This window comes from Bolinopsis microptera, chromosome 1 (assembly GCF_026151205.1).
Source record: "Bolinopsis microptera isolate Bmic1 chromosome 1, MBARI_Bmic_1.0, whole genome shotgun sequence".
In the NCBI taxonomy this organism is placed as follows: Eukaryota; Metazoa; Ctenophora; class Tentaculata; order Lobata; family Bolinopsidae; genus Bolinopsis; species Bolinopsis microptera.
In genome coordinates, this window is record NC_087072.1 from 13,427,620 (window position 1) to 13,444,408 (window position 16,789).

Below are 16,789 nucleotides of genomic sequence, written 5' to 3' on the forward strand. Positions count from 1 at the left end.
TTAATTGCATGATATAACACAGATAAATTATTGCCCTACATTATATATAATATATATTATATATATTTAAACCTCAATTTTAAACCGGTTCTGAATTCTGATGCCAGAAATGTCTTGTATATTTTAAATATCCTAGAACTGTAAAAAAGGCCATCTAAATGTTCAACATTTTGCTCACAACCGTGTATTTTTTCGAATAATCAAACTATCCGTCAATGGGAAATGTATCTTCTACATTCTACGTACCTTTCACTTAAGTTTATTATTATCTTAGCGGATATGAGTAATGACTGAGAGTAACGAAAAAGTAAAGACTATGAAGCAAAACGGGAATTCCAGCAAAGCAGCCTTACGAAACCTGCCTCACGCAAAACAGGTTAATTAAAGCTGAATTATCAGGATTGAATAATAAAGATTGTTCTGTTTACAGGTTGAAAATCTAAAGACACAACTTTCAATTTACTGATAGTAAAGACTGTTAGCTATGAAACAAATATTGAAATTAATTCCATGACAAAATAGTCAATATTAACGTCATCTAACCACAGCTTGAGCGTCTAGCATCATATTCAACATGTGGGTTTGAAGGCTGTTCATGCCAAGCTTGGAAGTCAGGATCTTCTGCTCCTTCAAAAGATTGTTCATCTTGCAGCCATGCAATTCAGGTATGGTATAATATAAACGAGTTTAAGTTAGGGCAAATTTATTGATTTCCCTCTGTAAATGACCAATTTTTTTATTTGTTTACTTAGATTTGTAGTTTATATCTGATAGTTGTTCATCTCTTAGTACCATCTGGACAAGATATTATCGATGGCTACAAGTCAGCGGGAGAAGATGTTAGACATGACAGTTGATATTGAGCTACTCTACAGTTTTTATCACAGGTATCAAATCATTTAGCATTACCTAAATTTTTTGAAATTTCAAAAATCATCAAGAAGATACTAAAAATGTCACATCTCGCTCATATTCCCATATCCCACAATTACAATAGGTTACAGTTTACTAGGTTATCAGATTACAATAGGTTACCAGGTTACAATTTACCAGGTTACAATAGGTTTACACCTTTCAGGGAGACTGAACCTGTCCAGAAGAATGTTTACTCTGTTCTAGTGAAACTGTTGAGGCAGTCGTTAAGCCAAGGGTCAGAACCTAACATAGAAACTCCACTTGGTAATTTTATCATATTTACCTGAAATTATGCATGATAACTGATAAAACATAATATAAGATTAGATTCATTCGGAAATTTTAAGTTCTACAATCTACATTATTTAATAACAAGGTCTATGTTGATCTGACAACCTAATTAATTGGACTTTGTTAATATCTACCATAAAATTGTTACTAGAAAAGTTGACTTTATTTTATTCTGTTGCAGGTAAGCCACCATTTGAAAGTACGACCATAGCAAAAGCAATTACAGATTTTATCGCTGCCAACGATTCCCACTACTCGGTAAGGCTTTTACAATTTAACTGTTTTCATATAAAATAACTTATATATATATTGTATTTTTAAACCTTAATCGTGATTTATACTTAATGTTTACCGACATAGCTGCAGTATGATTTATACCATAATATAAACTAGTTAAATCTAATAACTAATTCATTGCACTAAAACTTCTCTCTTGTTATGATAAATACTGTACATAAATACCGTACATTATATTATATTATATTAACATACCATATAAGTTATAACTAAAACATATACTAAAATACTAAAATGCTAAAATCTCAATCTCTCCTTGATCAGACAGAAGAGCAACAAAAGTTGACAGAGTTTGGAAAGTACCTGTTATACTTCACTAACCAGTTCTCACTGCCTACCCCTGCTAACTACAGTGACAGGAACCCTGAATCAGACCAAGCTGCTTACAAAACTATTTATCTGAGGTTTAAACTTTAACAACATTACTCTTTCTCTTTCACTTTCACTTTCTCACTGCCTACCCCTGCTAACTACAGTGACAGGAACCCTGAATCAGACCAAGCTGCTTACAAAACTATTTATCTGAGGTTTAAACTTTAACAACATTACTCTTTCACTTTCTCTTTCTCTTTCTCACTGCCTACCCCTGCTAACTGCAGTGACAGGAACCCTGAATCAGACCAAGCTGCTTACAAAACTATTTATCTGAGGTTTAAACTTTAACAACATTACTCTTTCACTTTCTCTTTCACTTTCTCTTTCTCACTGCCTACCCCTGCTAACTACAGTGACAGGAACCCTGAATCAGACCAAGCTGCTTACAAAACTATTTATCTGAGGTTTAAACTTTAACAACATATATCACTTTCATATCACTTTTTACATCTCGTATATGTTTGTCTTTTATCTCTCTCGCTAATTGATGAGATAAGCCGTTTTTACGACGCACTGGCTACAGCATACAGCTTGTAACTACTGACGAACAGACGAACAGACGAACTCACGGGCTCAGTGGTACCGACACAGAGCGGTCCTTTTCCTAAAAGCCACAAAAACCTCCCTACTAAAGTAAGTCACTACATTTCGATTTGCAATTTGACTGAAATGGAGACCCAGACTGAGCTAAGCGGTCGCACATATTGTTTCACCACGGCAACTTGCATGGACCTGATTGGTAAACTAGTAGGATACCAGCTCGATCGGGAGCTGAAATCTTTCGGAATGGACGACGAAACTCTTTGTAATCTAACCGTCCTTAAAAAGAAGGAACTACTCAAATTGAACCTTCAAGATAATGTGTGTTGCCAATCACCGAGCGAGACGACTAACAAACTCACTAAACTAACACAACTGTTTTCGAGGTCCGCGAACGATACGATGACAGATCTAAAGAAGAGCTTAGAAGACGCCAAGGATCTCGTCTCCTCCCTACAGAAGCTTGATCCCGCCACCCACCCCCCACCCACCCTCCCTGAAACGGCAGTGACGGAAACTTCTCACGTTCAAGATATAGAGGAGCAGCCCTTCATCGCACTGGATTCCGGTAGCTTTCTCGAGAGGTTTGAGTTTGAAAAGCTTAATTCTGAACTGACTTTTGAGTGCAGCTTTGCGAATAGGAAAGTAACTTACTTCGGCGATTTACCTTACAAGTACACTGGGGGTTATCACAAGAAGAAGGCCTTGCCAAAGGATTCATATCTCACTGAAATTCTACTTGCTGTGGCGGATATGTGCAAATCAAATGATATTGATTACTCCGAGTTCAATAGCTTCATGGTGACTAAGTATGATACCCCCGACGATTACATACCCCCTCACTCGGATGATGAACAGTGTATAGCTAGAGATAGTAATATTCTCACAGTTTCTTTCGGGGGAGCTCGAGAAGTTGTTTTCCGTCGCCGCCCACCTGGCGAATACCGCAAACAGAGCTTAACTGTGAAGCACGGCGAGTGCTACGTCATGTCACGTAAATCTCAGGATAGTTTTGACCATGCCGTCCCCAAGGTTGATCCTGCTAATTTTGACAGGCCGAGGATTAGTATAACACTTCGAAAATTGACCCCTAACATCCCACAAATCCCCGCCAATGAACCTCAGCGACCCAAACGGGTGTTAGTATTATCAGACAGTAAAAACTCTTCTTTCGACTGTTCCAAGTTTAAAGCGCCCGTAGTTGCCTTCCGCGAAAATCTCTTCCTGCTGCGCGATCTTGAGGAACACAAAGAATCTATCAAATCCTCGGACATAGTTCTTATTAGTGCTGGGGTAAACGACATGAGGAAAAATGGTGTGAACGCCCAAATTTTGCATGATCATGTCAGAAACTTTGTCGTACAGTATCCGAAAACCCAGTTTCTATTTGATTCCGTTACAAACGTGACCATGAATGCAGACCCGTACAATGAACTGAACCCGAACATTAACTTCTTCAATCAGCTTATGTTTAAATGCTCCCTTCGTCATGCCAACATACATCTGTTTGATAACCTATCGTTCGGATGGGGTCATCTAGCACGTGACGGCCTACACTTTAACTACAGCGGACAGAAAGTCACGTCTGATACCTGGGTCCATGTTGTATTAGTCTGCCTTGGATTTAGACGTGGCCCTTTACCACTACGTTATGACTTTGTGAAATTGCATGAAGAGTCTCAGTCCTGGAAATGAACGATAAATCCATTTAACAGAATAGTAAAGTTTCAATCTAGAGATCAAAGTATAAATCGTATGTGACCAAATATTTAAGTCTTTAGAAATGCACTGAACACAAGAAACAAAATCAATTTCCAACAAAATAATACTTACTACAAACTTTATGCTCGGCCTTGTAACTTGATGCAAGAGTAGCGAATTAAATGTCTAATCTTCTTTTTAGAGAGATAACGCCGATGATAAGGCGACTTACATTAAAAAGTAATTAAGTACACGTAATTTGCCACACGCGATTCCGGTGCCATGTACTCGGCACTGAAATACATTGTACACACTCTGCACTATGCAGATACACTGACAGACACACTGACTAGTGACTTACAACAACACAAGCAAGCTGTTGCCAAGTGCAACATAAAATGTCTGAATCTCTACGGTTGCTAGGTAACCAAAAAGTAGAATTTTCAGTCTAGTAAAGAGTAAATTGTAAACACAGTTTTTCGTTTTTCAATTTTTAATTTTTGACGATAATCTCTCACACAGAACTGAAAGTTCTCGTTAGATTTATCAAATTAATTTTCTTATTTTTCTTACTTCTTCCTCTCTTTTCTCCTCCTCCTTTTTCTTTCTCTTGGTATATCTATATATAGAGACCGCAGGTATAAATACTTATCGGTGAATCTCGGTAATTGCAATCTTTAAATGTCAAGCTTACCTAAAGCGAAAGTTTGTGATAAATGTAACAAACGTATTCCAAAAACCGCGCCTCTGCTTACTTGCTCACTTTGCAACGACACCAAGCATCCTAAATGTATGAGACTCTCGAAATCTGATTCCCTGCACATAATATCTTCAGGCTTTTCTTGGACCTGTTACGATTGTTTAGCCAGTGCCCTCCCTATCAATGCGTGCCATTCACCAGTCGAGAAGCCTGCATTCGGGCCTGTATTCAAAGTTAAATGCAATTCCTGTGCAGGATGGTGCTATTCACCAAAAAACCTAAGATATTGTAACTGGTGTGGAAAAAGTATACATTCCAAGTGTATGAAACACGAGTTAGGTTGTAAAACATGTTGTGAATCTATGATTCCTGGTTTCAACTACGAACCACACCATCTACTTGATGATTACAGCCACCTACATGACTTATTTTTTAATCCATATGATAGAGAAAACATTGCAAATGATATAGGTAATCAACTTGATGATGAACAGGACAGGGAGTACTTTGATGAAATTTCAAATATACTGGTAGAATGTAGATATAAGGAACAGAAGCACGTACAGAACTCAGGAGCAAACGAGCTGAAATTATTTTCACTGAATATTCGATCGCTGATCAAGAATATTGAACACCTGCGAGAAAACATAGAAACATACTGCAAGTACGATGTCCTATGTCTGAACGAAACCAATCTCATTGAATCCAATTTGCCCAATGGCGTAACTGATATTTTACTCGAGGGTTTCCATGAACCTCTACTTAAGGGCCCAAACAGAACTTCGGGTCGGGGTGGTGGTCTTGCAATTTATATCAATAAGCGAGTGTGTGAGTTTGAGAATATTGAACAATTTATTCCTAATCTCCGGGACGTAGATGAGATCACCAAATCGGCAGGTGAATTCATGTTGGTGAAAATTAACAACTGTAAAGGACTCAACAAAACCAAACTAATTGTTGACGTTTATAGGTCTCCATCACGTGACCCCGATAAGTTCATAGCTTTACTTGATTCCGTACTATTAAGCTTAGACCGTCACAACAGAAAACACATAATGTTTGCTGGAGATTTTAATTTAGACCTCATAAACCACAGCAACAATGTACATTGCCAAAATCTAGTGGACACCATGTCGAAATACGGTTTTTTTCAGCTTGTTGCACGACCAACACGAGTTACAAGTCACAGCAGGACCTTAATTGATCATGTCTACAGCAACGATGTTCAGCATACTCTCAGTTGCAATGTCCTGACAGTTGACATTTCAGACCATTTTGCCACCTTGACTACGATCTCTCTTGGTGATTTCTCTTACAGTCCTGCTAATGATCGATCCAAAACCGAACGATCACAAAAGCGTGATACACGTGCATTCAACGCCGCTAATAACTTAAAATTTTACGAACTGATCGACGCTGAAAATTGGGAGCAAATAACATCAAACATGGATGCTAATGAGCAGTATGATAAGTTCAACGAAATTTACAACAAGCACTATAACACCGCGTATCCAATCAAATCTAAGCATGTCAGAAGGATGAATGAAAGGAAAAACCCCAAGCCTTTTATTCTGCCGTGGCTTGAAGACGCGTGTGCTCGAAAAAACTTGATGTATTTTGAATCCACAGTTTGCCCCACACAGAAAAATGTTGCTACGTACAAAAAATTGAAAAATTTTTGTGAAAAACATATCAATCTAGCAAGGGACAAATACCACAAAAAATACTTTGAAGAATATCAGTACAATTCCAAGAAACAGTGGGAGATGATAAATAAACTTCTAGGCAGGAAAGCTAAGCAAAATTCCAAATTCAAATTGAGGAGAGATGATGGAAACTTGATAAATTCGAACCGCGATGTTGCTGAACATTTCAACGCGTACTTTGCTAATATAGCAACTAGAATCAAAGATCAGATCAGTGCGCGTACCACTTTCGACCCTGGCGGGCATGCAAGATATTTAGACAGCCAGGTTGAGGAGAGCATGTTCATCTCGCCAACTGATCCTGTCGAAATCCAACGAACAATATGTACCTTGAAAAATAAGGCCACACAGGATGTAAAAGTTGAGCCGCTCAAGATTGCCAAGGATTGTCCTAAGTTTTGTGGAATACTCTCAAATGTAGTAAATTCTTCCTTCAATGAAGGCTGCTTTCCGACATCACTGAAAATTGCAAAGGTAGTTCCTATCCTTAAGGGAGGCTCAAAACTAGATGTGAAAAACTACAGACCAATATCATTGCTCTGCACCTTTTCAAAAATCTATGAGAAACTCATGCACAGAAGAGTCCTTGACTTCCTGGAGCGACATAGCACTTTATTTGAAGGACAATACGGTTTTCGGCCGGGTCGGTCGTGTGAACATGCGCTCCTTGATGCAACCAACACGATTAGACACAACCTCTCCAAAAAAGAGGTCTCTCTACTCCTCCTACTTGATTTTAGCAAAGCGTTTGATGTAATTTCCCACGATATTCTCTTAGACAAACTGTATCATTATGGCATAAGAGGACTAGCACACCAATGGTTCAAGTCTTATCTAAGTTCCAGGAGTCAGTATGTTTCAATAGGGGGCACAAATTCTTCCTCACAGTCCATGAGACACGGAGTGCCGCAAGGCAGTATTTTAGGACCTTTACTTTTCATAATATATATCAATGACATGCCAAAAATCAAATCGTACGCTAAATTTGTTTTATATGCTGACGACGCAAACATAATTATCTCAGGTAAAAATCATCAAGAAATACTACAAAAGATGACCGAATTTTCACCTTTATTGATAAACTGGGTAGATCAAAATGGTCTTTCGTTAAACCTTAAGAAAACGTGCTACATGCTCCTCTCACCCAACAGAACCTCAACACCTGACGTAAATATTCAAATTGCAGGCACCACTATTGAGCGAAAAACTGAGGCCCGATTTCTTGGCGTAATTGTTGACGAAAAATTGACCTGGACCAGTCACATTACTGCTCTTAAAGCGAAAATGATGCGGTATATTGGTATTATGTACAAAATAAAAAGTCGGCTGCCGATTAAAGTTAGACTCCAGATATACCAAAGCTTTGTACAGTCTCATATAAACTATTGTTCATTGATATGGGGTTTTGCTGCAAAAAGCCATATAGATGCTTTATTCAGCAAACAGAAGCAAGGAATAAGGGCTATTATGCCTGGCTTCGTAAACTACTACTTTAAGGAAGGTGCCTTACCACAACACACAAAGCCATTTTTCAGTGAACATGAAATTCTCACTGTGCATGGTCTTATCGTTTACAACTCAATTATCTTGATGCATAAAGTTAAAAACATGCCACAATTAGTCCCCAAAAACATCTCTCAAGCTTTTCCCGCCGACATACCCACAAAACTTTCTGATCACACGTCAGCCTGCTCCTGGCTCCAGTTATACGGGAAAAGACACTTTCAAAACAGTATTTTCTACAAGGGACCACTGCTCTCTGTCTTCGCAGACAAAGCAGACGTTACTACACTTCCGACATTATTTTCGATAAATCTGTTCAAGAGTAGTGCCAAGAAAATGCTACTTAATCTTCAAAGTGATGGTGATGTTAACGAGTGGCAACCATTCCTACTGCACAATGTTCCTGGCCTAAGACAGTCTAGACGTGAAATTTAAACTTTTAACATTTAACCTGAATCGAATTTCAACTGAAACGAATATAATCTAAGTTTAAATTAAGTCTATTGTCTAATTAATGGCTTGCAACAGGGAGCAGTATGAAAATCACACAACCCAGCACATAGAAACTACACTAAATGACACAAATTTAAATGACAACTCGCAATTACTGACTACCAATATAATAACCGCTCGCATAACTACCCCCACTTAGCGTAGATAAGCAAGCATTTCACTGCCGCTAAATTCTTTTTCCATACATTAATCTCAATCGCGCACTCATAATTACTGTAAGCGCTGAGTTACCGGCCAAAATCATTAATCACTGATGGTAAAATTTTGCACAAAATTTTAAAAACAATAGTCCAAGCTGTTCAGTGCAATTCTAAACTTCTTAACCTATAGGTTATGGATGTGTAATATCATGTGTAGCGTGAAGCGTTGTGTTTTTTAAATCTGTAGTTCATAGTACTTCATGATCACAGTGTACTTTTTGATAAACCGTGTGCAGTGCCCTTTCCAGAGGGTTTTTTTTAAAAGAATTCTTTAACGTTACTATTTTCTATCTATTACTGTTTGTATTATAATTTTGAGTAAACATTAATCGAGTAAACCGCTCGATTCCCAATCAACATTACTCTTTCACTTTCTCTTTCTCTTTCTCACTGCCTACCCCTGCTAACTGCAGTGACAGGAACCCTGAATCAGACCAAGCTGCTTACAAAACTATTTATCTGAGGTTTAAACTTTAACAACATTACTCTTTCTCTTTCACTTTCTCTTTCTCACTGCCTACCCCTGCTAACTACAGTGACAGGAACCCTGAATCAGACCAAGCTGCTTACAAAACTATTTATCTGAGGTTTAAACTTTAACAACATTACTCTTTCTCTTTCACTTTCTCTTTCTCACTGCCTACCCCTGCTAACTACAGTGACAGGAACCCTGAATCAGACCAAGCTGCTTACAAAACTATTTATCTGAGGTTTAAACTTTAACAACATTACTCTTTCACTTTCTCTTTCTCTTTCTCACTGCCTACCCCTGCTAACTGCAGTGACAGGAACCCTGAATCAGACCAAGCTGCTTACAAAACTATTTATCTGAGGTTTAAACTTTAACAACATTACTCTTTCACTTTCTCTTTCACTTTCTCTTTCTCACTGTCTACCCCTGCTAACTACAGTGACAGGAACCCTGAATCAGACCAAGCTGCTTACAAAACTATTTATCTGAGGTTTAAACTTTAACAACATTACTCTTTCTCTTTCACTTTCTCTTTCTCACTGCCTACCCCTGCTAACTGCAGTGACAGGAACCCTGAATCAGACCAAGCTGCTTACAAAACTATTTATCTGAGGTTTAAACTTTAACAACATTACTCTTTCTCTTTCACTTTCTCTTTCTCACTGCCTACCCCTGCTAACTACAGTGACAGGAACCCTGAATCAGACCAAGCTGCTTACAAAACTATTTATCTGAGGTTTAAACTTTAACAACATTACTCTTTCACTTTCTCTTTCTCTTTCTCACTGCCTACCCCTGCTAACTGCAGTGACAGGAACCCTGAATCAGACCAAGCTGCTTACAAAACTATTTATCTGAGGTTTAAACTTTAACAACATTACTCTTTCACTTTCTCTTTCACTTTCTCTTTCTCACTGCCTACCCCTGCTAACTACAGTGACAGGAACCCTGAATCAGACCAAGCTGCTTACAAAACTATTTATCTGAGGTTTAAACTTTAACAACATTACTCTTTCACTTTCTCTTTCTCTTTCTCACTGCCTACCCCTGCTAACTGCAGTGACAGGAACCCTGAATCAGACCAAGCTGCTTACAAAACTATTTATCTGAGGTTTAAACTTTAACAACATTACTCTTTCACTTTCTCTTTCTCTTTCTCACTGCCTACCCCTGCTAACTGCAGTGACAGGAACCCTGAATCAGACCAAGCTGCTTACAAAACTATTTATCTGAGGTTTAAACTTTAACAACATTACTCTTTCACTTTCTCTTTCACTTTCTCTTTCTCACTGCCTACCCCTGCTAACTACAGTGACAGGAACCCTGAATCAGACCAAGCTGCTTACAAAACTATTTATCTGAGGTTTAAACTTTAACAACATTACTCTTTCACTTTCTCTTTCTCTTTCTCACTGCCTACCCCTGCTAACTGCAGTGACAGGAACCCTGAATCAGACCAAGCTGCTTACAAAACTATTTATCTGAGGTTTAAACTTTAACAACATTACTCTTTCACTTTCTCTTTCACTTTCTCTTTCTCACTGTCTACCCCTGCTAACTACAGTGACAGGAACCCTGAATCAGACCAAGCTGCTTACAAAACTATTTATCTGAGGTTTAAACTTTAACAACATTACTCTTTCTCTTTCACTTTCTCTTTCTCACTGCCTACCCCTGCTAACTGCAGTGACAGGAACCCTGAATCAGACCAAGCTGCTTACAAAACTATTTATCTGAGGTTTAAACTTTAACAACATTACTCTTTCTCTTTCACTTTCTCTTTCTCACTGCCTACCCCTGCTAACTACAGTGACAGGAACCCTGAATCAGACCAAGCTGCTTACAAAACTATTTATCTGAGGTTTAAACTTTAACAACATTACTCTTTCACTTTCTCTTTCTCTTTCTCACTGCCTACCCCTGCTAACTGCAGTGACAGGAACCCTGAATCAGACCAAGCTGCTTACAAAACTATTTATCTGAGGTTTAAACTTTAACAACATTACTCTTTCACTTTCTCTTTCACTTTCTCTTTCTCACTGCCTACCCCTGCTAACTACAGTGACAGGAACCCTGAATCAGACCAAGCTGCTTACAAAACTATTTATCTGAGGTTTAAACTTTAACAACATTACTCTTTCACTTTCTCTTTCTCTTTCTCACTGCCTACCCCTGCTAACTGCAGTGACAGGAACCCTGAATCAGACCAAGCTGCTTACAAAACTATTTATCTGAGGTTTAAACTTTAACAACATTACTCTTTCACTTTCTCTTTCTCTTTCTCACTGCCTACCCCTGCTAACTGCAGTGACAGGAACCCTGAATCAGACCAAGCTGCTTACAAAACTATTTATCTGAGGTTTAAACTTTAACAACATTACTCTTTCACTTTCTCTTTCACTTTCTCTTTCTCACTGCCTACCCCTGCTAACTACAGTGACAGGAACCCTGAATCAGACCAAGCTGCTTAAAAAACTATTTATCTGAGGTTTAAACTTTAACAACATTACTCTTTCACTTTCTCTTTCACTTTCTCTTTCTCACTGCCTACCCCTGCTAACTACAGTGACAGGAACCCTGAATCAGACCAAGCTGCTTAAAAAACTATTTATCTGAGGTTTAAACTTTAACAACATCAGTCTTTCACTTTCACTTTCTCTTTCACTTTCTCTTTCTCACTGCCTACCTTTGCTAACTACAGTGACAGGAACCCTGAATCAGACCAAGCTGCTTACAAAACTATTTATCTGAGGTTTTAGAGAGTTTAACTCATTATCTCTTTTTCTTGAAATTCACGGTTCTTGGCCAGGTCCAGGGTAGCATTTTTGTTTCTAACAAAATGACAATATTTTAATATTCATCAAAATTGATAGTGAAATAGTTCGAAATAATAATTAATGATTACTCTCAAAACAATTTAAGAACTGAGAAGGAGCTACAAAGGTAAATAATATTTAATTTCAGATGGTTTGCGTTGTGTCACGTGCCCCGGATAGTTACCAGTCTTACTCAGTATGATGTTACTCAGATATTCGGGGTATCATTCCTCAAATTCACCTTCCCTATCATCAAGAAACAGTTTCTAGACAAGGTAAATTAGACCGCTAAATTTAAATTCTATAATTTCCAGTTATGTAATACAATCACTTTGAAACTAGGTATTAACAATAAATTATCCGTGACTGTCCACAATAATAACTGATGTTCCTTCTTCCTCTGAGGTGGGATGAGTTTGCTATGTCCTGTGATTAATGGTAGAGAGTTTCATTGTTCCAGGAGTCTTCTGAGAGAGATTGTCTTTTCTGCAAATCTCTTATCAAGTTTCTGTTTTAGCATTTCTGGGGATATCTTTAACAGTGCCGATAGGTTTATCCCAGTGGTTTAGGAGGATATCTCTGTCTTCTGATGTTAATAGATTAGATTGATGAAGGGACTTCATTGTGATGTCGAGCAGCTCATTCAGTAGTGTAATTAGTTACATTCCTCTTTAACAGTAGTTATCCTTTCCCTCGGAATCCTGCAAATATCTCCGTAATCTTTTCTCTGAAAGAAAGGGGTTTAAAAGACCAAGCACTGCGTTAACAAGCTACATGGCATTATACACTCATGTATAAACGAGGTATTCAACCGATACTAAGACTGAATACATAAGTTTAAATGCAGAACTAAATCATAGCATTAAAATAGAGAAATACCAGCCAAAAACGCTTCCATCTTACCTTGATACTCTTGTTGATAGTCTGTTATCTCTAAGAATGTCCCCATAACCAGCAAAGGTCCAAACATCCACCAGTTCCCGGCGTACCTTGTTAACCGCACAGTTCATATCAGTTATTGTAAATTTGTAATGAACATGAGTCTCCTCATGACAATGAGTAGGAAGTTTATTGGCAACTTGTCAAGGAGAGGTCCGAGAAGAGGTTTCTCAAGTCTGCTCACTCTTTCAAGACATTACTGATAATTATAGTTGGTAACAATATACAAGATAGCTGATTTCAAGTTTATTGTGGGGTTATTTATAAATAATAATAAATTTAGTATAAATACTAACTAGCTGATGACTGATTATGAGGAATGTTGACGATGTATGTAATCAACTGTCGTTTTGAACTCAATTAGTGTCATGTTACCACAATAATTAGGCTAGGAAGCTTATCCAACTCGTTACAGTGTTGTATCGTCTCCCTTATTATTGTACAAACTTGTTTCAGAACTTAACATCAAATCTGTTAAAAGGTTCTTTGGAATGTAATTTGTTGTAATAAAAATAACATTTTCTGACAAAAATCGTAACTTTCAGACAGAATCAGTACTGGACAGAATGAAGCCAGAAAGACAGCAAATGTTCAGAGTATTGCTCCCTCAACTACTGGATGCTTTAGAGAGAGAGATATTCAACGATAACAGTGCGATATGGGGACCTACCAATACTACCAGTAATGAACCTTTTTAAAGCGATTTTGAGTTATAAAAGATCCTCTTTAAACTGATCATTCATTTGCTCTTAGTTTAGTGATTATTAAATTAAATTATTCACTTTACTTTCCTTTCACAGAATTTCTAACAAACTTTGTTTTCAGGTTCAAATGATCCTTTCCCCGGAATGGATTCCATACTTGATGATCAGGTATAGTAGTATATATAGTAGTATATAATATAGTAGCCGCTCTTAAATTACTATTCTTTACCAAAGTTGAGCGTAACACAAGTTACTTATTTCACTGGAGTATTACATATTAAGTAATATATTATGATGTTTCTGGAACACCACTATACTCTACATTCTACAAACTGTATCCCTTCTCAGAGCTCATCTAAAAGTGTTAGCAGTATGAAGCAGTGCATACCAAATGATACCATAGTTAAGATAGTCGGTTCAATAACGGATCCCGCAAAACAAGTGGGCCCTGCTGGTCTCCCCAACAGGTAGTTAGTAACTCTGTCATTATTTTTATACATTGTTATTATACATTCTATACAGTATACATTCTATACATCCTTATTGTACATTCTAGTAACTCTGTATTATACATTATATAGGACACAACTGTTTCATGATAAAATAATGTAATCGTATTATGATGTGACTTAAGGAAAATATTTCCATTTTCCAATTTGTCACAATTTAACGAAGTGTGTGGTTACAATGACTGGTAATGCTCAGAAGAGAACGTAACTCCCACAGTGCGCGCGACGAGGGAGCGAGGCTGGAGGAAGAGAAGGGGGTCTTGAGACTGGAAGTTATCCAGAACTCCCTCTATAAAGACGTACCCAAACAACACTTGCTGTGGCTAGTGGGGATGCAGGTTAGTGGGGATGCATGTTAGTGGGGATGCAGGTCTTAATTTTTTAATGCTGTGATCTCGGTCCCCTCAGTGTGCTAATCTTCAAAACTATAAATATTATAGACTCTAGACTCTTTAAACTCAATTTTCATCTACTCCACTAGTCGCTCTACAGCTTTACAAAGTTGATACAGGGTGTCCCAAAAAACACTACCCAATAAGAAACTCTTATAATTTTTTCAATTTTTCTTTAATGGTACTCATGTTTTAGTATGTTTACGGGAAGGGTTGGGAGATTTGTTGGTGACTTCTGAAACTTAAGCAAACTATTTTGAGTTCTTATTTTAAAAATGTCAAAAATTGTTCGAAAAAGTCTTAAAATTATGGGCTTGTCCACCATTCGGAGCGCTGAGCCAAGAGGAAAAAACCTTTTTTCATGAATTTGATTGCAAACTGTTCCTTGTTGTCTCATCTAACTCATGAACACCTCTTTTGATGCTTAAAATCCCAATAGGTGCTCACAAATGGTCATTTTCCCAGCAGGCCTGGAACCCAAAGGCCAAAAATGGACGATATACCAAATTTGCATATAAACTATGCAATTTTTATGCGAAAGTCGTTGATTTTCTAGCTTTAATGGTCCTACATGTTCCTTGGTAAGTGTACTGACAGAGTAGTGTAGCCAAAATTTAAAATAATACGAAAATAGGGCGAAATTACGCCATTAAAAGTAAAAAGGGTGTGGCCCGAAAGTGCCAGAAAATGCTCCAAAAAAGACCCTGCACCATATCAAAAACCTCAATTTCAGTTCTCGATGCGAAGATTTCTATTGTGTCTGCATATACCTGGTTTACAACTTGGGGCTGTCTAAACGTTTCAAAACTAGGATTCATTCATGGACGAAAACTATCACCTATTCTGGGATCACACCAAGATTTTTTCGCATATCTTTAAGATCGAAAATATGTTGCCCATCAAGTTTATATGACACTCCCAATGGTCCTAAACGAATCTCCTAATCCTTTAGAAAATAATACCAAGAGATCAGAACCAAAGAGTTAAAACTGAGAAAATTAGGAGAGTTTCTTATTGGGTAGTGTTTTTTGGGACACCCTGTATAACGCCAAATAATGAATTTCAGAACGTGTACGTGCTCCAACTGCCCCGAATGCCAAAAGAGTACATCGCCCGCCTAGTATTCGACTCCAAACACAAGACCCTGTGTCTGATCAAGAACAACGCTGTGATTGGCGGGATCTGTTTCAGACAGTTTCCCTCTCAGGAGTTTACAGAGGTAGTGTTCCACGCTGTTTCCTCTAATGAACAAGTCAAGGGTTACGGAACTCACCTTATGAACCACCTCAAAGATTACCACGTGCAGTGCGGTATTTACCACTTCCTCACCTACGCTGATCAGTATGCTATTGGCTACTTTAAGAAGCAGGGTTTTACTGATAATATTACTTTACCTAAACACAAATACGAGGGGTACATTAAGGATTACGAGGGTGCTACTCTCATGCAGTGTACACTGAACCCTAAGATTTGTTACAAACAATTGTCTAAAGTTATAAAACGTCAGAAGGAGATAGTTCAGGGTTTGGTAGAATGGAAACAATCTAAAATAAACAAAGTTTACCCTGGATTAACGTGTTTTAAGAAGGGTGTATCCAGAATACCAATCGAGAGCATTCCAGGGATTCAGGAATCTGGGTGGACTCCTTCTTCGGTAAAAGAGGAGGAACATAGCAATGTCAATCAGAAACATTTCCTTCATATTTGGAACAGACTGAAGGGTCATAACTCTGCGTGGCCCTTTCTAGAACCTGTTAAAATAGAGATAGCACCAGATTACTATCAGTACATTAAGTACCCTTCAGACTTACAAACTATTGGCGAGAAACTTACCCAGGGGTACTACAAGACTAAGAAAATGTTCATTGCGGATGTTAACAGAATATTTAATAACTGCAGAATGTACAATGATCCAAATACTGAGTATTACAAGTATGCTGGTAATCTTCAGAAATTCTTTATCAGCGAGCTGAAGGAGGCAGGGCTTTATGATGATTGACTGAGTGATTATTATCATAAAGTTTTTCTTCAGTTATGAGAGTGCACATTTTAGAAATTTTTATTTTAAAGTTCAATTTTGTTTAAAAAGCTTATTTTTCAATCACGTGATCGTGGTATTTATTGTCAGACAGTGAAAATCAATTCTTATATCCTGCTTTTTTCTTTCGTCTGTTTTTCATTGGTTACTGCAGTAATACATATCTGATTCAAGTAAA

The 16,789-nt window shown here is 37.8% G+C and overlaps 2 protein-coding genes across 6 annotated transcripts in view; one reads left to right on the top strand and one right to left on the bottom strand.

The window, feature by feature from the left end:
• The window catches only part of LOC134812829 (ubiquitin carboxyl-terminal hydrolase 14-like), a 124,820-nt gene that overhangs the window by 47,015 nt on the left and 61,016 nt on the right, over positions 1-16,789 (bottom strand). The gene's annotated exons all lie outside the window — the stretch shown is intronic.
• LOC134826504 (histone acetyltransferase KAT2A-like) lies at positions 271-16,739 on the top strand. Of its 3 annotated transcripts, none has more exons than XM_063838899.1 (12): positions 271-376; positions 549-665; positions 790-887; positions 1,079-1,179; positions 1,388-1,464; positions 1,768-1,907; positions 12,178-12,304; positions 13,514-13,649; positions 13,794-13,840; positions 14,021-14,142; positions 14,399-14,519; positions 15,640-16,739. In XM_063838899.1, exons 1-12 carry the CDS (start codon positions 287-289, stop codon positions 16,570-16,572), a joined length of 2,109 nt encoding a protein of 702 aa, XP_063694969.1. In that variant the 5' UTR covers positions 271-286; the 3' UTR covers positions 16,573-16,739. The 3 variants fall into 3 exon arrangements, with proteins under 3 accessions (XP_063694969.1, XP_063694961.1, XP_063694977.1); XM_063838891.1 differs by having other exon boundaries at positions 14,021-14,139; positions 14,378-14,519; XM_063838907.1 differs by having other exon boundaries at positions 14,021-14,139.